The sequence below is a fragment of the Brienomyrus brachyistius genome, chromosome 20, assembly GCF_023856365.1.
Source record: "Brienomyrus brachyistius isolate T26 chromosome 20, BBRACH_0.4, whole genome shotgun sequence".
Taxonomy (NCBI): Eukaryota; Metazoa; Chordata; class Actinopteri; order Osteoglossiformes; family Mormyridae; genus Brienomyrus; species Brienomyrus brachyistius.
In genome coordinates this window covers 19,345,150-19,367,441 of record NC_064552.1, presented here as the reverse complement: position 1 = coordinate 19,367,441, position 22,292 = coordinate 19,345,150, and the positions used below count along the sequence as shown (strand labels likewise).

The window sequence follows — 22,292 nt, the reverse complement described above, 5'->3', positions numbered from 1 at the left end:
AAAATTAGATTTTATAGTTTATACCAAATGTATTGGATGAATGCCGCTACTTTGAAGATAGCAAATTACTACACTATATTGCCAGTAACTCAGTAGAAGTGTACTGATTTTTCAGGTGTTCCCTTGTTTGTCAAAGTTTGGTTAATTATCATTAATATCCCCCAGAAGGATTACGGGGGATCATGTCCATTCGTTATTCCGTGTGTCTTTTTACCACAAGCCATAGCCACATGCCTATGTGTCTATCCGAGCGGCTGGAGCAGACCAAGGGGACGCCCTCCTAGCACCTGGCTGCGGCAGGTGGGTGGCCATTTCCAGAGCGTATGACTGGACCGTGTGTCTGCCTGGCGGATTTTACCAAGTTAGTGATGCTACCTTATTGGTGACACAAAATTACTTTCAGCACCCACACACATGATCAAATAACGGTCATGTTAATTCATTATTTAGCACGTAATTACAGCAAACATATATGAGAGACAAAAGTCGGTCATTATCTCTCATCAAACAAGTGACATGGCTGTAAACTGGTGACTCGTTCGGTCTTAGAATTTTGTCCCTAGAATAAAAGTTTTTAGAGACTGCGCGTCTTTCGAATATCGGAACAGCGCCACAAAGTCGTAGTGGCCAAAAATATATTACACCCGTAGTGATTTAGCACTACCATAGAGAATGAATGGAGAATTTTTTAGAAGCGTTTAGCTAAATACGCCCCCTATCGTTCGCATTGGTGGTTCAGTGGTAGAATTCTCGCCTGCCACGCGGGAGGCCCGGGTTCGATTCCCGGCCAATGCAACCCTTTTCCCGTTGATTAGGAGTCGGTGCTCTCTCCGAATACTTGCACTGCAGTAAGGCCATCAACACCACGAACCGGTTTAACCCAACCGTCGCTCTTTCCTGTTTGTGGCCTTGTAACTGTCTCATAGTAAAGGTGCCAGATTTGATTATTCGGTTTGCTTCTAAAAAAACTTTTCCGAATCATTATCCCGTGTAGTACTGACGGTACTATTGTTTTCTTCACTGCTGCACATAAACACTACTTAGCTGATATCAGGAGACATACACCATAATAACATGGCATATCCATATGTCGATAAATCAAAATGAAAAACACTTGTAAATAACCTAGACTGGAGTACTTCGTGATTTTCTTATCTAGACAAAAATGCCATTATACCGCCATGAAGTGAGCATCATGGAGGGATGCCAGTCGATCGTATCTAGGGCACACTGTAATACACACAATCACGCTCTGCGGGCGACTAAGAAGCGCCGCTATCGATCAAAAACATTGAGCTGTTCTTTATCCCGTAATTAAGCGACGCATCTAACCAGTCTCCACAGAAATTAGCCTAGAATATAAGTTTTCGGAGACTGCATGTCTTCAGAAACTAGCGCCACAAGATCTTAGTGGGCAAAAACATACTATACCCTCGTAGTGCTTTACCACTACCATAGTGAATGAACGGAGAGTATTTTAGGGCCGGTTAACTAAACGCGCTCGCGCGAGGCCCGCGTTCGATTCCCGGGCAATGCATCGCTTTTTTCGTGGATTAGGTACCTGGGCTTTTCATCCTGTAAAAGTGAATTTCGATTGGAAAATAACACGGGAAAATGATGCACAGCATGAGTGTCGTTAGATCCGATCACTTGGGACTATATATTTTAAGCATGCGTCGCTTAATTACGGGACAAAGAAAATCTAAATGAAAAATAATATTAACCCATAAATAAATTATTTGTATTTACTAAAGTATTATCATAATATGTTATGACATGAAAATATGAATGTGCCCATCGTTCTAAGAGCCGCAGTCACGTGGTCAAAGAGCCGCATGTGGCTCGTGAGCCTCAGGTTGCCGACCCCTGTACGAAATGTTAATATTAATAGACCTACCCCTTATAAAGGCTTTACTGAATGCCAACCATGCCTGTAGAAATTCGCCGTGAGCCCATCTGGACCAGCACTTTTTCATAACGATAAACAAATGATGCTTTATTTCATTCAGCCAGAGTCTGCTTCATATAAATCACTCTAGAATTAAGAAATATTTGCGAGAAACAGAAATATCGTAATAAGTTTTCTTTTGTTTGAACTGAATCTCCGAGGCCGCATTTTTGCTGTCCCTATATTACCCAGCAGGTGTCACTAGTGTACACTTCGCGCCTCATTTCGGCATCACCAGGAGAGGCCACCCCCATAGTACTTTACCACGCATGAAGACAAGCAGTCTGATGTCCCATAGTGTGTGTGTGTGTGTGTGTGTGTGTGACAGAGAGGAAGATGGGCTATGCAACCTTCTACTGGATGAGTGGTTGGAAGATTCCGGTCCCTCTGTATCTGCAGATTTTAAACATTTTTCCGGTCTTTGCATGACTTTCCTCCTGCAGTCTAAAAGCATCCAGTTAGGCGATTCTAAATTGGCAGCAGTGTGTAACAGTATGCCCTGTGACGGACTGGTGTCCTGTCCAGGGCGTCCCCACCCTCATACACTCTGCCTCCTGCTATAGGCTGCAGGCTCCATGTGACCCTGTACTATATAAATGGTTTTGGAAAATGGATGGATAAAAATTAGATCAACTTGTTGACACTGTGTCCAAGACCAAAATGTTCTCAGTGCTCCACATAAACCTTTGCATAAAAACACATTTGATACGAACATTAAAACTCAGTTGGCATCCCTACCCAGGCTGCCCCCACCTCAGGTTTCAGGGTCACAAGCCTGATGTAAATAAGGACTCATGGAAAATGGACGGATAGATAGAACCCAGCGTCATTTAAAAGCACTAATGATTCTGGCTAAGCGATAGATACAATGTTTATATTTTTACAATATTTCCATGAACTAGTTTTGGTGTGTGTGTGTATGTATATTAGTCAATAAAATTTTACCCATTTGTTCCATATTGTTAAAAGTAGCTACACATCTTAAGAACCTTAATTTTACTACACAGATGTATACCATGTCAGAAAATTCCTGAATTCAGTTAAAAAATTTGTTCTTGCTTTGACAGCTTGCTTTTTTTTATGAAATTAGCTGAAATCAGGTCATCATAATGGTTCATGAGCTAAGACAAATTTCAAAGGACACACTTCAACAGTTGTATTTTAATTAAAAAAACAATGCTCTGTACAGAGTTACTGTGTTACATACATTAACTCCTCAGATAATCTCTGGAAGTTAGTTAAAACAAACAAAAAATATTCTTTACTTAGCACATATAATACATATGGTGTACATTCCAATTCAATTCTGTCATTTATTAAAGTTCATTCTTTATTTGTTCATGGGGGGGGGGGGTTGTGGTGACCATCTAGATCACCATCACTTCTCACTTTGGACCTTTGAAGATAAAACTTCTAATCTTCATAATAACCAATGTTAGGGCCAAAATGCATAGATAGCTTTTTAAGCCGTATTTCATATTGTGTTCTCCAAAACTGAAATTAGTCTTTTACGAGTGCTTACACATAGTGTACAGCATGTAAGGTCCAGAGGTTGGAGCAAAAGTACAACAGAAAGGAAAATGAAAGCCCTGATGTGGTAATTAGTGGTAACACAAAAAAGGAGTGCCATGGTTTACACAGCCATGGAGATCAAACACATTAATGGCTATCTGAAGCATCTCACTTCCACCACACCTGAAAGGCAAAAATACTAAATCCAATACATATATATTATATATATATATAAAAAAATCTTAAAAATCCAATTCAGTTTCAAGGGGCATTCATTTGGGTCCCCATATGGGGACGATTGTACACAGGAGGCCGTCCCCTCGCAGCTGTAGCTAACAAAGCACAAGGCCTTGTGTATAGGACGGGAAATGGCACGGTCTGCTGATTGCCGTTCATGCGGGATGCCCTACATCCGCACGATTCATTCAATACATTCAAGAGCAGTGTGTCTCACTCCAAACAGCTCCCGGCTCCCTCCAACACAGTATGGCCAATGCCAGGTCTGGCTTCAGTGTTCAGCCCTTCAGTGTTTTGGAATCATACCATGCAATGCCCACTTGCAGAGTTCTAGAGAGAGCACTAAGAGAGGCTCACAAGGAGTCAAACGAGAGAGAGGCACAGAGGGAGGAACAAGACCATCCAACATCACTGGTATGGCTCCCTTCAGCCTAATTTAGGCTGATGATCAAAAAAAACAAAAACACAAAACTGTACTGATAGTACAGGCCAGCTTCTCCCTGTTCTTTCAGCATCATCAAGGCAGAAAACCCCTTAACACCAAAGGAGATGCCGACAGGTGAGAAATCATTTAAGTAAAAGAATGAATGTCTCAGAACCTTCTTAAGGTTAAGAGAAGACACGTCTCATGCACGGGCCGGATAGTGAAAAATCACACGAGACTGGGGTCACTGTAATAAAACAGCAAAACTTCCCCAAACATGAGACAGTAGAGAAATAAACAGTCTTATACTGCTGCAGTGTCCCCTCTTTTGGTGACCAACACACATTTTTCATTGGTGAATAACCATCCGTCCCCATGACTACGGGTGCGTGACCAACCAGAGGTAGTGACGGTGCCCCATTCAAGCCGATAGGCCAAGAATGCAAAGCTGCGTCGGTCATCGTTACACGTGCCGAGCTGAACACTCATACCTGCCCCACTGGCCAACCCTGAGCCTCTGTCCAGCCAGTGAATCTGGCCTTTTGGCAGTGCTGGACCTACTGGCCTGCCCATGATACTGATCCAGAGTGGGTCAGAACATCCCTAGAATTCTCCACGTGTGAGAGAAGACATTCCCCTGCACTATCTATGCATCACTTTTACAGCTTACAAAAGCTTATAACAACTCTGCAGAGGTGGAAATTTCAGGTCCGGAAAGTGAAAATCCAGACCAAGATTTTGTTTTAGCCAACAAGACGTGGCTGGAGATCTGCGCCCATCTGCACAGATTCAACTGGTCAGCTTGGTTCAGGTGGCATCTGAACACCATTGTCCACCAAAGCGGCAGACATCGGCGGGACGCTCTGCGAGGGACGGGCCAGTGGGGGAGTCAGATGGAGCTCGGCTGAGCCCGGTAATGTCCACCTTCAGCAATGAGCTGGCCCTGGGATGCGTCAGTAGTTTTTGGATCAGAAGCCTCAGCAAAGCTCTGACAGAGCAGATCCTGCCTCCAGCGCGTCTCGTCAACTGGGGACCGAGGGCACCCAGGGAGAAAGTAGGTGGCGTTATTATAACCTCTCGCCCATCCACACAAGACAACCACACACTGACCCGCCCAAGAAGCAGAGTTGCAGGCACAGTACCAACCCCCTCGGGAGCCTCGTGAGACAGGATTTTGGCACGTCCGTCAAAATAAAAATGAAAGCATCGAGGTCTGGCCCCCCCCGCTTTCGGTCTACACCTCTGCTGTCCTATTATCACATTAATCTGCATCAACAGCACCCCTGTCACTCACACGCAGCTAACAGCCACGGGCATCGCAGACAGAATTAAAACATTAATTCCTGCCTGATATAAAAAAGAAAAACACTTTTTACATTCCCACACAGCCTTGGTTCCCATTCTTATCCTATAAACACACAAATGCACACAAACATCTTTGGCTAAAATGTGAAGCCGCAGGAACTGCAGTGTATACACATCGCAAGAAACTTTGCGATAGAGAACGAAAATAGGAACAGAACAGCACACACATGCATCCACGCAGAAAGATCAGAAAGACCCACAAGACAGGGAGAGAGAGACAGGCACACACACATGGACCGATGTGTAGAAAAAGACTGTGACAAGGCATCAATAAATAGTGGTGACAGTCTCTGTCTGTGGACTGTCCGGCCCCCGCTTGCATGGCGGGGGGGGGGGAAGCAGGCCTTGCTGGAGTCAGTCGCTCTTGGCGTTATGAGACGCATCCAGGTTGACCACCTGCAGCTCCGTCAAGTTACTGCTGCTGCCGCCGGACTGCTGTCCAATCACCATCTGGGGGGGGGGTACACAGCACAGGGAGTCAGAATGGGAGTCTCACAGAACATGGGTCAGGGCAGAGTGCTGTCCAGGGCCGCCCGATTACACGTGCACGCATAGAATTAGGCACACCCCCTGTCCCCCCACCACACACACACATACACAAACAAGTCCGTCAGATTTCAGGATTAACATTTGAGCTTGGCATTGTGAGGCAGCCTGTGTGCAGGACAGGATAGAACACTAGTATTTTGTGTGTGCAGACAGAGAGAGAGAGAGACAGACAGAGACATACAATGGGAGAGAGAGACAGAGAGAGAGAGACATTCAATGGGACAGAGAGAGAGAGACATTCAATGGGACAGAGAGAGAGAGACATTCAATGGGACAGAGAGAGAGAGAGAGAGAGAGAGAGAGAGAGAGAGAGAGAGAGAGAGAGAGAGAGAGCAGTCAGCAGTACACAGATGGCATCATGGGAATCAGGATGAGCCAGAGGACTGCAGTGTAACTCACAGGGTGTAGCTGCACTGCTGAGACCGGGATTTGCACTGCTCCAGTGGGGGCTGTGAGAAACACCTGAGGAAGGGCACCTGGCGGGATGGGGGGGACAAGGCAGTTTGTACAAAAGATCCGCCATCACTAATCATGCCAACTGTGAAATGAATAAACTGAAAGCACTTGGCCCCTCAAGCCCATGGCACCTCTGTAGGAGGGGCACAGTGATGGGGGGGGGGTTAGGGTTAGGGTATGGGGGGGCTCACCTGTGTCTTGGGCCTGTGCGTGGGACACCTGCATAGAGGGGGGGGCCTGTGAGAAGGCGTTGAGCACTGCCAGGCTGCTGCCATCAGCAAGCGTGGGCGTAGAGGTGTACATCACCGTGGGGGGGCTGTGGTACATCACATGACCCGCCACTGAGGTGGGCACCGATGAGGTGACGATGGCAGTCGGTAGGCTCACTGAGGTTGGGTGAAGAAACATGTGAGGGTTTTATTTAGTGTAACCTGCTAATGCTCATCGTCAGTGACCCCAAACCATCAAATACCAAAACAAAGCAATTTTGTATCTGGACATGAAAATGACTCTACATGACACTACAGTTAGGCTGGAAGTCATCACTAGCACATTAAATCAATAAGCGCAAATATAGTTTCTCAACTGAGTCAGTGTCCGTAGTTTCCCACTAGGTGGGAGTATAATACCGCTTCAGAGAGACGGCTGGCAGATTCTTTGCCTTGGATTTGACGCTTCTGCTCCAGCAGAGGGCAGCGATCTACAGCTACAGGTACTTAATGGCTTCCAGGTCCTAGTACACAGACTGGTAACCAGTGGCAGGCTGAGGATACCTTATACCAGGGGTGGCCAATCTTATCCGTAAAGGGCCGCTGTGTATGCATGTTTTCGTTGCAACTCCCTAATTAGATTACTAATTAGAGGACTGATTGGCTGAAGAGTCCTCACACCTGGGTTTGAACAGCTGACCTAAAGGATATCCCAAAAACCCGCATACACAGCGGCCCTTTGCGGATAAGGTTGGCCACCTCTGCCTTATACGATACGAATTCACTCCAAAAACACTGGTGTTTCCAACAGCTAACACATACAAGCGCCCCCCTGTGGGGCCATACTGTCAGTACACACCCATAAATTATTTTCCCCAGCTGGAAGATGCAGCTGTGCTTTGTGCCTTTGACACCATAACGTTGCTTGCTTTCGCTTTTGCTCTCCAGGCTTGTGCTGGCAGGCTTTCCTGAATCTGTTTCTTCACTGGTTTCACTTCATGTCAAAAGTAACCTGGAAAATTCCAGGGCCCGCTTACCCGAGGAGAGCACCGCGTTCGCACACCTTGCTCAGGGCCGAAATACCCTCAGGGCCACACTAGGCATAGCTAGCTGCGCCGACCCCAAAGGGCCAGGGAGGAATTTGTCCAGTGACTCAGGAAGCCAGCCAGACGACGGAAAATCGCAGCAAACATAACTCAGCACCTTTCCCTGACACTGGGGGGAGTGACGTGCTGAGGAATGCTGCCAGTCAAACCAATGAAGTATAACATTAAACACCAGCCTACAACAGTGATGAGGATATTGCCTTGAAAGACGCAATATCAGCCCAGCGCTGAGGGAGACACAGAACCTCAGTAGTGTATTTGACGTTTATCCTGCTGACACAAGCATTTGCGTTTTGCTTTGAGTGAGAAACGCATGGAAACGCGATGAGCTGTCTGTCACACTTCGCTCATATCGCGAGTTTGTGAAAACTGGGCAACGCAAGTGGAAATGACTGATGTGAGCATGAAGGCGGCCTCTACGCGTGAAGGCAGTGACCCCCCCACTCATCCCTGGTTTACATGGGGACGAGCCAAGCACAGGGCGTGAGGAACCACACAGCGGCACGGGGAACCTTCTTTGGCCCAAACAGGACAGAGCAAAGAGCACCACACCACCTCACCCATTCGCTGGATGGAGAGGCCGCCACCCATAAATATTTGATCCGTTCAGTATTTATACCCGGCTCTGTATGGTTTCAGCTTACAGCACTTACAGGCCCAGCTTTTCTTCATGTTATACGAGCTCATAGGACATCATATTATGACAGATCCGCGCCCTCCCCCCACCTCGGTACTGCTAGTCACGTCACGGCGAATCAGAAATGGCACTGCCAGGCGGATAGCGGGCAGCCGGACGTCATGCCACACTCACGGCACGGCTTCACAACGAGAGCGATGGGTGCTGGCCTCTGGCAGTGCACACCTCTGCCCCGTAACATTGCTTCGTGGGTGGATTTTACTCCCCCCGTGAAGCCACATGTTGCATGTGACGGTGCTAGTGGAAGGCAGCATGGTCACCTGAGGAGCTGCTGTTGGCCTGAGACATCTCTGAACTGCTCTCGCTGGTGGCCACAGAGTTCTGCTGCGTGCTGGGGTGAACTTGGATGGCCTGCAAAGGCTGGGGTACCCCCCCACCTGTGGAGACAAACACGAGTCACTCCCACTCAGAGTTCAACCTTTCAATCCGTGGCCCAGTCAGCTCCACCCCACCCATACCCAGGTTCCCACGGTTAGTAGCCCACGACAGCTCTGCCCACAAGCAACAGCGCCCCCTGCCAGGAGGCCGCCGGCAGTAATGCTGCCTGTGATTCACTGTATGGTTATTGACCTGCTGGTGCACAGCAGCGATGACGACAGCAGAAAGGCCATCAACTAACCACTGCTAATCTGTACACTCCATTCGCATTTATGCCGTTTCCATGCATTCCCCCGTATGGGAAAGACAGCAGGATTCTATGAGAACCTCCCCCCTCCCCAAAGCTGCCATTGTGAGGTGCAGACCACCACCGCCCAATGAACCATCATGCTCCGATCTGTAACTTTACAGCTGCAAACTTTCATCAATGACTGTAGACAGGTACAGCCTGATAAGTCTGAACAAAAAAAAAACTCGCTAAAAATCATTAACTGTGAGCCAAATAAGTGCTGTAGTGGGAAAGAACTGTACCTGTAGTGTTTAAATTACTTCTTACTTCAGAAAGACACCACAGAAATATAATTATAGGTGAGGATAAAGCCCTGCTCTTTAAATGACATGTGCTATGAAAGTGACCGGAGGAATCCGCAAAACGCAGGCAGCCATTTTGTCTCCCCACCCTCCGAAAAATGTCACACTCCTCCTTATCTTCTGTCATTCACCATCTTCTCCAGTCCACCAGCAACATTCCACCATCCGTCCTTCTGACTCACACCTTCCCAGGCTCCATCACCGCCCCCCTCCACATCTCCCTGCTCAGCCACAAGCGACACCCACAATGGAACTAAACCACACCCCCAATGCATAAATCACACCCAAGTCACAGAACCACACCCCCAGCGCACCAAGTCACACCGCCAGAGACACTGACCTGCAAGTGAAACGGCAGCAGGGAAGCGGAAGACGGCCTGTTGGGCCTGTTGCGTCTGGGGGGGGGCGCCCGCAGCAGCAGTGCCGATGGGCTGACCCTGCTGGCCCTGGATGGTCAGCGAATGGGGCTGCAGCTGGCTGAATGGAATGGTGGGGGTGCCAGGGGGGAGGGGCGTGCCTGCGGGACAGATATAACCATCAACATCGGCTCCGGCTGTGAACCAACATAGTTGCGTTCAGAACAGACCAGCAGCTGTGGTTCTGGTCGCCACGAGACACCAGCATATCCCACACGGTGAGAGTCCCTTGGCCATAAGCTAAGGACTGAGTTCTGTTTCATCTCAGTGACCTTCAGGACCTCTGTGCCCTTAAAACAGTAATTCTCCTACATGCAGTGAACGACAAACAGCGAAATATCATGTTACAAGGCAGTTCAGTTGCAGCCCCACATGGTCTGACACTAACGTCAGTCTGCGGCGTTACCTAGAGACTGCAGGAAAAACACAAAACTAATGATCAGGTTTGCTTATTGGGTAGCACAGCGTTGGGAGGAGGGATGAAGCTGGTGATGCTATGGAGCACCATGAGGAGACAGAATGGGCCCATGTTAGAGCTGCGCTGTCCGCGGTCAGAGGACCCGCGAATCAGAGCTGCTGTCCTGTCAGGCTCCTCCATACGCTGAAGCCGTGAAAATATGACATTGAGCCCTGGCATTAAAAATACAGCTGTTATGTCTTCTGAAGGGCCTGACACAAATCTCCATGGAAGTAGCTCCATGCATCTCAGGAAGATGATATCATACATAGCCAGGAACTGCCTGTACCCAAACAGGGCCCCCTCACTTTTCTTTGGAAATCAGTCATTCTTGCATCATCATGTCAAGCTTGTTTTCTGGCTTCTGAGTTAGACAGGATGCAACTCGGCAGTAACCTAGCGATCTTATCACATCAACACCTGCCACCAGCACTGCCCTTTCTGCCTCTGACTTATCAAACCAATGAGCCAGTAATCGTGACACGAAAGAGGTCTCCAGTTCGATGTCGCTCTCCAGCCTGCGGATCCTCCCTGTGATTTTGATGGCGGTGACATGGAACAAACGGCTGGAGACTTATCCTCTGAGGTGCAGGTTAAAGACTCCAGTTCTCCTGAAATTAGTGCTAGCCTCGCTTACAAAGGGCCCTCCTCACCATCCAGATTAATCTCTCTGAGGGCTGTGAGGTCCACTAAGAGTAAGGGCCCTGTTTTGCCCTCCCAGTTGGACGCCCATGAAGTAGAATTTAATCATCGTTCCCACACTGCACCACACAGGCCCAAAGCCCCCATCAAATATTCATGAGTAAACAGACCAGGCCAGGCCAGGCCCCCACACCCCCCACCTGTGGTATCATGGTATCTGTGTGTGCTTCTATTGAGGCAAACTGCTCCTTTCATCCCAAATGGATTTCCCAGGATTTCCCCCAGCACGACCCCATCTTAAGGTCTTTCTATTGTTCGCTTCTGAAGTGCAGGCTGAGGTCCATATTCTAATGTACAAAGGTGTTCAAAATTAATACAATAACAAGTAATATTTAATTTAAACCCCAGAAGTATTAAGTAACTAAACCATTATAGCTTGTTTCCCAGGCCCCGAACAGCTAAGCAGTCAAGTGATTGATTGTCTAATTTAAAAAAATGATGCATTTTGCAAAAACAAATTATTACTGTTAGGACACAACACATTACACAAATACTGGTCTCAGAGCCACAATGCAAGGTAAGCAAAGTACAGCATTTTACAGAATGTGCACACATCATACAGACTTGATAAAACTATTTCAAAAGCATATTTACAGTGCAATTTTCCCATCATCCTAAGCTTTCCCAGCCATTTTCTTTCAATTTGGAACAGCCAATCAAATCCAAGGTCTCATTTTCACCAAGCAAAGCCCATGGCCAGGCAGGAGTGGTGAAGACCCACACGACCTCGGTGTGTGCGCATCTCCTTATCCTGGGACTTCACTGGACCACATGACACACCAGGAGAGGGGGTGCAATCCACTTGATCCCAGCTAGGCTTACTCTTGCAAAAGGCTAAAGATGATGTGGACCAAACCCAGGTCCAAACTGTACAGGAGTGGATTTACTTGTAGTCCTGAAGTTTGGCCCTTGGAGTTCATGTTGAAGATCACCTCAGTGAACGAAAGGGTCGGCTAACCACAATGAAACCTGGAACAATGTGATTGGGAGGAACAACCTGCTGATCTAAACCATGACAGTGCTCCATTATTGGACTTCTGTGCTAACCAGTTTGTCCATAATGAACATATCGTTAGAGGATATGGCACTCAGAAGAGCAACTGGCATCTGGCTGTAGGTTAATTTTGAAATAGGTGCATCGGATCTGTGATCTTGGAAGCTTGGTTGAAGAGAGAAGCTGAGCGGTCTCCTGATCACCACCTGGTGGAGAGCTGGATCAGATAGCAGGGTACACCAGACAGATCTGGTAGACCCAAACCTGTAGTGAGGGTGTGCTAGGACTGGGGCCTCTGGCAAATTGTTAATGAGACCTTACACTGTCCATTCAGGCTAAAAATCTCCAATATTCTATGCCTCCATTGTCGAGGCTGCTATGCAGACGTGACGGCATCCCTGAAGCCAGTGGTAAAGGGATCCATCAGGCTGAAGATGGTGGCCTTCTGAGGTTGGTTGTGGACTCCATAAACAACTGACAGGTACCGACCGGATAAGCAGAGTTCAGCTTTGGAAACTGTGGAAGCAGCAACTCGGGAGCGGGAAGCAGGACTTTGCCCATGCTGGGCAGGATTCAGGATAACCTCCACTTCAGAAAAAAATGGGGGCCAGAACGAGTACTTCGAGGACATCCTGAACCACACTAACACACCTTCCTTAGTGGAAGCAGAGTTGGAAAACTTGTCCATCACTAGGGTTGTAGTCACTTGAGGTAGTCCAAAAAACTAATCAGTGATGAGGCTACAGTGGTGGATGAGTTCCAGTCTTAGCTGACAGGCCTCTTCCACATTGTGTGGAGACTGGGGACAGTGCCTCTGGATTGGCAGACTGATATAATGGTCCCAGTCTTTAAGAAAGGGGACCAGATTGTGAGATCCAGCTTTAGGGGGATCTCAATCCTAAACCCCTCTGGGAAGGTCTATGCCAACATCCGGGAGAGGAGGGTCTGTCTGTTGGTCAAACCTTGGATCTAGGCAGAACAATGCAATTTCCACGTTGGTCACAGAACACTGGACCAGCTCTTCAGCCTCACGTGGATACTGAGGAGTTCATGGGAGTTTGCCAAACCAACCTACAAGTGTTCTGTGGACTTGGAAAAGGCATACTACTGTGTCCCTCGGGGGTGTTCAGGAGTATGGGGTGCCGGGCCTGCTGTTACGAGCCATTTGGTTTCAGTTTAACAAGAGTGGGAGATTTATCTGCATTATATATCCTGGTGGGTGTTTGACTACGCCAGGGTTGCCTTTGTCAGCAGTTTTGTTCATAACTTTTATGGACAGAATTCCTAGCTGCTGCAGCCAAAGGGTGGAGAGTCTCTAGTTTGGTGATTTCTTGATCACATCTTTGTTTTTCATGTATCAAGCTGTCCACTCCAGTAGCTGTCCATGCAGCATGCACTGGGGCAGTTTGCAAGCAAGTGTGAAGTGGCTGGGAGAAGGATCAGCACCTCCAAGTCTGAGGCCATGGTTCTCACCCAGAAATGGGTGGATTGTCTCCTCTAGGTTAGGGATGAATTACTGCATCAAGAGTTCAAGTATCTTGAGGTCTTGGACATGAGTGTGGGAAAAATGGAGGGGCTAACCGATAGGCTGATTGGTATAGCATCAGCAGCAGAGTTTCTAGCGATTTACTGCTTGATTCATGTCCCTATTCTCACCTATAGTGACAAGTTCTGGGTAGTTACTCAAAGAATGACATTGTGAACACAAGTGACAGAAACGTGCTTCTGCAGGGTGTTTGGGCTCAGCCTCAGAGATAGGGTGAGGGGCTTGGACATTTGGAAAGGGCTCAAAGTTGAGTTGATGATCATCCACATCTAAAGAAGCCAGCTGAAGTGGTTCAAGCATCTGCCTTGGATGTCTCCTGGATGCTTCCCTGGGGAGGCGTTTTCAGGCATGTCCCGGGGCAGATCCAGAACACGCTGGACACATTACATCTCTAGGTTTTCCAGGGAGCATGTGGTTATCCCCCTCAAGAAGTTGAACAAGGTGGCTGGGGAGAGGGAGGTGTCCAGGCATCTCTGCTAAAAAGGCTGCCTCTGTGACACAGCCCTGGATAAATTGCAGCATTCGGGTTAAAACCTCACTACCAAATGTCATATAAACTTTGTGAAGCAGGACAGCACAGGAAGGGAGCAATGAAAGTTCCAAGGTGTCATGTGTACAGGTGACCAGGGGAGGCTTCTTCACCAGCTTCTTATTTAGTAAATCCATAACCACTGAGGCAGCAGGCTGCCAGATACCCAAGCCAGCATCGCTTCAAGCGGCTCCCCTGATGCCCCACCCCCACCCCATGGGTGTTGTTCACGCTTACTTGACATGAGAGTGAAGCCGCTGGACAGCTGCATGACCCCCCCAGAGGTGCCGGGGGCCTTGAGCACGGTGCCGTTGGCGCTGGCCACGCTGTTGGTGCTGGCTCCCATGGAGATGGGCCAGCATGTGGTGATGGGGAAGGAGGGGCTACCACCACCCCCACCGCCAGCCTGCAGGGAGGCCGACGTGCTGGTGGTGGAGGCAACCGAGGGCAGGCTGGCCACAGTGAATGTGGGTTTCTGGGGATCCTGCGGGGAGTGATAGAGGGTCAGGACACAGACCATGGGGTGAATGAGCAGGGCACCAATCAGGACTAATGACAAAACCAGGTTACGTGAGAAGACCCTGAGCAATTAGTGATCAACAGCATGCAAGGGCTGCACAGGGACCAGCGGAGAGCAGGTGCTATGAAGAGGAAAAAGGAAAAGCAGTAGGGCGGTCCGTGACACAGACCCTGCTGCACCATGACGACACACACACCAACTCATTTGTGGTGAGCATCCCAGCCTCCTGGCACTCAAGGCCACTGATCATTTCAGAAACTGCCACCACATTCTTCTGTAATCAAAGGTTTCCATGACAACAACCGGCACAAGGCTGCCATACCAACTGATTTTGAAGTGGTCACCTGCTCTGCCATAGAGATCCCACGTACATTTGAGGTGATGTCACGCAGACAGCCCACTGGGACAACATCAGGATACCACCTGTGTTACATCTCCGACGCGGGAGTGGAAATATGATCACATGACCGGTACCGGTAAGACCATATCTACAATTACGAGGGTGTTGTCATTTTGGGATGCTGGCCCTTGTCATGCAAGACCAGATCAGTTAAGCAACAAAACATATCTGGCTCTCGGACAAACAGCAATCAAGCTGGATTCTGCCCTTCTCTGCAAGTGCAGCAAGCTCACGACAGGACCGCAGAGCCTCTGTGTGACCACCGAAAGGCAGAGAGCAGGGCGGGGCACAAGCGCATAAATACAGAGAGGCTGCCTTGTGGTGTGTATGTTGCGTAATGCGCTGAAATGTCTGAGCAGAAGCTAAGGATTCACTGTAATGAAGGTGTTTACAAACCACCTGGGGCATGAGGTCGTTCAATCTAAAGTCAACATCTACACGCAGAGCAGCGAGAGGGACAAGAGAGGGAAGGAAGTAATTAAAGGGCCCACAGGAGTCTGTCGACCTCCCAGCTCACACAGCCCCGGTGCCCAAAGAAAGTGTACGTGTTTTTTTTTTGGGGGGGGGGGGGGGGGAGTCCACTGAAATTCTGCCAGCTATAGTGCTGCCCCAGATACACTTTCTCAGCAGCATGACCCAAAACAGCTAAGGGGTGTGACACCACACACACGGCACAGGTTCAAAGGAGATGTGAGCGCGAGCAAAGCACGGTCTCCGGAAACGGCTTTGGGGGGGGGCACTCTGGGCACCTGTGGGGGCCAAGAGGTATAAGCGCTGTGTGGCTAGACATCGGTTGGAGTCCTGGGCTCTTCTGATGACCCCCCCCCACCGTCATTCATTCATCCAGCCACATCCAGACTATCTAATCTCAGAGCCTAGGCCTCACCACACAGGCTGGTGAACACATCCCTTAAATACAGTAATGGCGACATGCGGCCTTCCCATCGGGGGCAGCAGAGTGTGGCTGCAGCACAGCAGAGTGGCGGGGGATGGGGGGGCAGTGCACAAACAGCTGAGGGGGCAGACAGCTGAGGGGGAAACCCGAGCGCTCTGGGTGTCACCTTAACCCCCTCAGCACCGGGGGGGGGGGGGGGGGGGCTGATGGTCACGTCCCAACGAAAGGACCAGGTGCAACAACAGGACCGAGCAGAAGGGTTAGGGTTAGATGCAAGAGATTCTTAATTACCAACCAACGAGGTCCCTACACATTAAAAATCTGGAAATCGGCACATTCCTCAACCTAAGATAAATACAAAGGGCGGGGAAGACGAGTTGGGGGGGGGGGGGGGGGACCCACACCACTTCACGTGCCCACGACAGCCCCATGACCATCATGCTGCAACCCACCAACCCAGCAGTCTCGCAGTGACATCCCTGGCCCCCCCGAGGCACTCGGCCTGCCTCCTTTATCCTAACACACCCAGAGATGACCCCCTTACAATAACAGCTGACAATGCCCTCTTACTCCGTTTATTACATTTATATAAATATACACAAAGTGTATTTTCAAGAACCCGCCCTAGGGCCAGGAACTTATAACGGACATTAAAAAATAACCCCTCTGATACGCTAGTTTCAAAGCAGGGAATATTCTGAGAAGTAAATAAAAAGATTACAAAAAAAAACGCACATGATTGTATGTGGGAGGGGGGTATTTTGTTTTTTTTTACAGCAAGTCAAATATTTAAACACATACATTAATAGATTTATCCAAACACTGCTTAACATCTGCATGTCAGTCCTGCTGCTCAAAGGTACCAGCAGCAGGAGGAGTGGCAACAGGTTGACTTTCCTTCAGGTGGAGGCCCCACCCCCCACGACCCCCGCCAGGTCATAACCTTCCATCTGCCAGCTCCCATCTCTCCGCCTGTCGCCCTGCCAAGCTGGCTGGAATTCACAGCTCCGTTTGGGACAACTAAAAAAGGCAAGGCAGCCCAATTCGGAGAGGCGCGGCCAATGGCTGTCCCGCTGGGGGGGAAGGGGGGGGGGGGGGGGGTCCTGCCCACCCGTTGCGCGACTGACTCCCCCGTCATACATCAACCCCCCTGCTCTCCCAGCCCCTCCCTGTGAGCAGAAGCCCAATTTAGGCACAGCCGTGTGATAAGGCCGCATATCTCTACAAACTGACTTTCCATTATGTCAATGACAGTGAGCCGTCATCCCCGGGAGCAGTCACTCACTCCCCGCTGGCCCTTAAAGTGACAGTGTGCCGGGTTTTCAGGGGCCCCTAGGCAATCGGCGCGACCCGGAGGCCGGCAAGGCGCTTATTTAGCAGCCCAGAGAGCCAAACAGAGAGAGACTCTGAGGAGACGCTTGCTGCTATCGTTTAACATTAAATATTATAAATAGGGAATCTATTCAGATGGGGAAAAATTACCAAAAAAGCAGCTCATTCCGCTTCAAAGCGTAAACTATTAAAAAAATTGGCAAGGAAAAGACTGACCAACACAAAGCTGAAACAAACCCTAAAGCTGTAACTACAGAGTTAGCAGGGAGCATCCCCGGAGGGCAAGCAGAGTGCTCAAGTGGTACAAAACAAATCTGAGGGAAAGACGGTCCTTCCTAACTTCACAGCATAGTCAGAGTCGCCTCTCGCTGCAGTATGCAGAGACATTCCAAAGTGGAGTGTTTCACGTGACGAAGAACAGCCACACTCGTATCGATTGCCCGGGAGGGAACAACTGCAAAAGAGCCTAGTGGAATCTAAAAATACTCGCCATGTTAAAACCAGGAACAATCCTGTACACATGAACTCTCTCTCCACCCGCCACAAGCCACATGGCTCTTTTTAATAAAGCCAAACGCCGGACGGCAATTTACAAAAACCGCAGCGGCACATTCTTAGGCTTCTGAGGTCCCTGCAAACGAAGTATCGCTTATACGAGGTTTCGCGCCAACATCCTCGTCAGGTTCCCCAGTCCACCTCCGCACAGGGAGAGCTCCTGAAACCTGCTGCCCTAACAAAGGACCTCTCGATGAGGCCCACCACCTCCCGGGCAGGGACGCTTCCCAGACTTCACGTGGAAATGTTTCGGGAAAACTTATCACCGTGCGATGAGCAGGATGGACGAGATTAAACCAAACTGCACCAAACATTAAGGAAGACCCCCATGGATTTTAGGGGAGGGAAGTTAAATAACGATGACTCCCTAGCGTTTGGGACATTACTCTTTGACATTTTGTTGTAACATCTGGAAAACAGCTAAATACAAACTCAAACGTCAGAGACGCCAGCATGGATCCTGTGAAGCATGAACGTGTACGGGAAGACATACGAGAACGGCCAATCGTATCTAACCGGACACCACACCGTAACTTTCAACTGGCTGCCCGCAAACTGGGGAGTAACCCACTACATTCAGATTGCACATGGCCTCTACCTGTCTACAATCCATCCAGAACGAAAGGACTAGAAGCACAGGGATGAGCTAATCTGCAGCTTGTGTAAGGAGATTGTGCAGAGCTCAGCGGCCCATCTAGAATCAGCCAGGGCTGCAGGTTTCTCACAGGGCCCTGCGTTTCAGCTGAAGAGCACCTCCTGGATGGACTGGGGGGGCTGGCATGATTCCAGGTTGTGACAGTTCTGCAACAAATGGATCCTGACCCGACGTGTCAGGTGAGCAGTAAAAAGCCAGAGGCTGCCGCTGACATTCCCATCTGCCTTTAATCAGCACCCTACCCCCCTCGCATCCCTACCCGTGAATGGGCCACAACTGGTCAGGGGAGAAATCAGCAGCGGTACCAAGGCCTGATGGGGAAAGGGGGGGGGGGGGGTACTAAACTGAAATTATTGTGACGTTTATTTGACAGACATGCTTCACTGGAGGGGGAAGTGGTTAAAAGACCATTAGAGCTGGCAGCGAGGCCATAAGGAGCTGACTGATGCCTAAGGATTGTAGGGGGATCTCTCCCGCTGAAGGCACTTCCTCCCAACATCGGCCACTTCACGTTAAAACGATCTCAGCCATACCGTGCCGTTAGAACGATCCATCGCCACTGATTCCGTTGGGAATGATTTTTAATTTAGCGCAGGCCGGTGTGTGTAACGCTGCTGCGCGTAATGGACGAAGTCATCTGCAGAGCTCTCCTGTGCCGCCGCTATCAAGGGCCCAACCCCCTGGCGTCCTCACATGTTTACAGACTATCTGGAACCTCTGCCGGCTCCCACACAGCTGTCACGCCGTCTGGCGCAGCGAGAGTTAAATGATGGATGATCAGGGAACATGTCCGCCAAATGTTTCCATTCCACTTCACTTTAATATCAAGCCTCCCGCTAATCCCCCCCCCCCTCCAGTTTTACATACTTCCCCCACATCACTATACAGGCTTGCACAAATGAAAAAAGAAAGGGGGGAACGCGGGGGGGTGGAGAAGCCCTATTACGGACTCCAAAGGCAGAGACAGCTGCAGCTTATAAGGAATGCGAGAGGCCCGGCCAAGAGAGCAGCCAGGGAAAGCATACCATATATAGGCATGGAGGCCGAATCTCATTTTTATCAATGAGCGTTGAGCTTCACGCAGGTCTGTCTGATGGGGGTGTGAGCTCACAGCTCCTGGGGCCATCGAAGAGGGCGTATAGAAAGCATACAGGGTGTCGAAACAGTGTCACTGAAAAACCGAGACACCACTGGCTTCACACAGGGCCTGTGGGTGCCCGCCTAGCGCGCGGGATTTTCTTGGACGCGAAGGCACATTGGGCGCAAAAACTGGGGGGAGGGTGGGGGCGAATCAAGCAGCTGACAGTGAGAGAAGCCGGAAGGGTAGTTAAGCCTGTAATCTACAGGCAGATGGGGGAAGGACAAATTAGCATGAAGAATGCAAACGTAAAGTGAAGGGGCTCGAGGATGGAGCCTTGTTGCACACTCCTAGATGCAGATGTCACATAGTTCACTTGGAGAGCAGTGGGCCTCCAAATGGAAACACTAACAAGCTCATATTCCTAACCTGGGGGCTTTAAACTCCTCACCAGTACATTACCTGGGTCACCAATGCTGTGACAAAAAATAGATGAGGACAAACTTCATTTTTGCAGAGCCCTGCACTTCACACTGGGGGCGCTGGAGGCAATAAGGTCAAGTGACGGTCACAACTCTCTTTAATGAAAGACCAAGCAGCCTCAAGGCACTGCGGAGCCACAAACTCAAATGCTGCACTGCATCGGCCATGACCTCTGACACAGATAAACATATAACTCCCATGTGTCAGGCAGGGGAGGGTGTCCTGCGGCGCCTCCTTGTGGCCTGTTGCTTTGTGAAGTACTTCCATCTGCCTGTAATCATGAAACCATCAATGATTTTCTCTTACACTACCGGTATCCCCGACAGGAATAAAAATCACACTATCCCTGTGACCGTCCATCCGTCCCTGATCACACTGTTGTATTACTTGTAATAAGTGCAGCATAATTAAGAATTCATCCATTCATTTGTAATCACGTTCTGACAGTCATATGTGAAAATGTGACTTTTCTTATTTTTAAAAGCCAATTCAATGTCAGCAGCCAGATCTGCGCCGGCTAACGGCAATAAGCCCCAGGTACTGATCACGAGTCACGTCTGCACCGTTAAGACTCCTGCGGTTCTGAGCGTGCAGAAGTTCCCACGACTCGCACATGCGATCTCAGGACAGGATGATGCACAGAATGAGAGCTCCAGGAGGGTTCACAAGGCGGCAGTCACCTTGCTCTCCCCGCAGCTGTCTGACTCAGACACCTGATAAGTGAGGTCAGTCTCCTCGAAGCCCGTGGCGCTCATGCGTTGGTCGCTGGACGGATCCGAGCGCGGCGGCGAGTCAGGTGAGTTCAGGCAGGTCTGGATGAGGGCCTTGCCCGTCTCGCTGGTGATCATGGGCTGTAGCTTACGCGTGGCGAATGTGTACACGTGGCCTGTCTCACTGGCCACCAGCAGCAGGACCTGGGTGCCCGTCAGCGTGGACAGCTCGTAGGCCTGCGGGGAAGACAGCGGGACAGTTAGGCTGGAAGGGACAAGAAAATAGGACCAACCAGTTATTAAAAGCAACAGCGGAGCAGCATTACGTCAGAGCTTTGCTCCAGATGTTCTTCGTGGGAAAGGGGGGGGGGGGGAGGGGGGTGGGATCTGGTCGGCCCTATATTGTAGTGACTAGGGGCTGTTTTCAAGCAGATTCCACAGTGACAGCATTTTAACCCTAAGATGTACCAGCCTAGTCTAATCTACAGCTACTGAGACAAGGGCATCACGGGTTCGAAAGCACTTTGCAAAACACGCTGCTGTTTGTAAAACGCAAAAGCGTCTTCAGTATGACCCACAAGCTGGGAATGAAAAGGCAGAGAAGAATTCTACAGTGCTGATGTAATGTGATGTAACAGCGTCTCCCCCCCAAAGCTTAGCCTGTTGGCGGCTTGCGAAAGGCTCCAGCCTCGCATCTATTCCTCACAAGGAAATGCAACCTCTGTGCAACTGCTACGAGACTGACCAGCAAAAGGAAAGCATGCATTACACACATTAAAACACAAATTCCAGCAGCCCCATACTGATACCCAAGCCAGGGTACGTCACACACCAAAGCTGTGCATGTGTGCAACTGTTCAGATCCCCTTCAGGCAGGGTAGTAGATTAATGATCCAATGGATGCAATCAATTACTCCAGCAGCTGGGAACGGACTATTTTCTCACGAGTAGTTGTAGCGGCCCGGCGCTCCATTAGATTTAGCAGTTCTCTTTTTTATGCTGCTAAAGAGAGCTGCTAAACTGTTTTTTATTATTCCTGTAATAGTGAGAATAAAGATTTTTTATCTTATTTTTCAGTTCCAGCTACTTAGAGACCATCCTGAGGAGTTTGCACAGGGCGACAGCGGATCACTGCCGAACGACAAACAGATGAATTCATGTGGCCCATCTTAAAGGGGGAATGAGCGAGGCTGGCCCATTAAGAAGCTACTGTTGATTTACGTGCATGGCCTGTACAGATGACCCATTGGCCCGGAAGGGGGCAAGGACACCAAAACCTCCTTGAAGCAGAACCACCTCGCACCCCTCAAAACACATGATATTGGTAAACAGCCTGTGTCCAGCTGCAGAATTCTTGCAGATAAAGTATGACATAAACACTGCAATGAAATCAATGTCAGTCACCAAAGATTTAGGCAGGCGGGGAAACTTTATATGTGTGTGATTAAACCCTGTAACAGACCTACTAAACACAGGTGAGCATGAGGAACCGAGCGGAAACGCGCATGGGAAACTTCACCCAGCTACTCAAGAGGCCATAAAAATCGG

At 49.4% G+C, this 22,292-nt stretch overlaps 1 protein-coding gene and 1 non-coding gene across 2 annotated transcripts in view; one reads left to right on the top strand and one right to left on the bottom strand.

The window, feature by feature from the left end:
- Positions 1 to 724: 724 nt before the first annotated feature.
- trnag-gcc (transfer RNA glycine (anticodon GCC)) lies at positions 725 to 795 on the top strand. Its single transcript has one exon. It is a non-coding gene; the product is annotated as a tRNA-Gly (tRNA).
- Positions 796 to 3,094: 2,299 nt separating this feature from the next.
- LOC125715791 (serum response factor-like) overlaps positions 3,095 to 22,292 on the bottom strand; it is a 31,655-nt gene continuing 12,457 nt past the window's right edge. The window contains exons 2-8 of the mRNA XM_048987738.1: positions 20,715 to 20,981; positions 14,354 to 14,600; positions 9,813 to 9,989; positions 8,769 to 8,880; positions 6,683 to 6,882; positions 6,435 to 6,511; positions 3,095 to 5,936 (exon numbers count right to left, since the gene is read on the bottom strand). Coding sequence (XP_048843695.1) covers positions 5,841 to 5,936; positions 6,435 to 6,511; positions 6,683 to 6,882; positions 8,769 to 8,880; positions 9,813 to 9,989; positions 14,354 to 14,600; positions 20,715 to 20,981 — 1,176 coding nt within the window. The 3' untranslated portion in view covers positions 3,095 to 5,840. The remainder of the gene's footprint in view (positions 5,937 to 6,434; positions 6,512 to 6,682; positions 6,883 to 8,768; positions 8,881 to 9,812; positions 9,990 to 14,353; positions 14,601 to 20,714; positions 20,982 to 22,292) is intronic.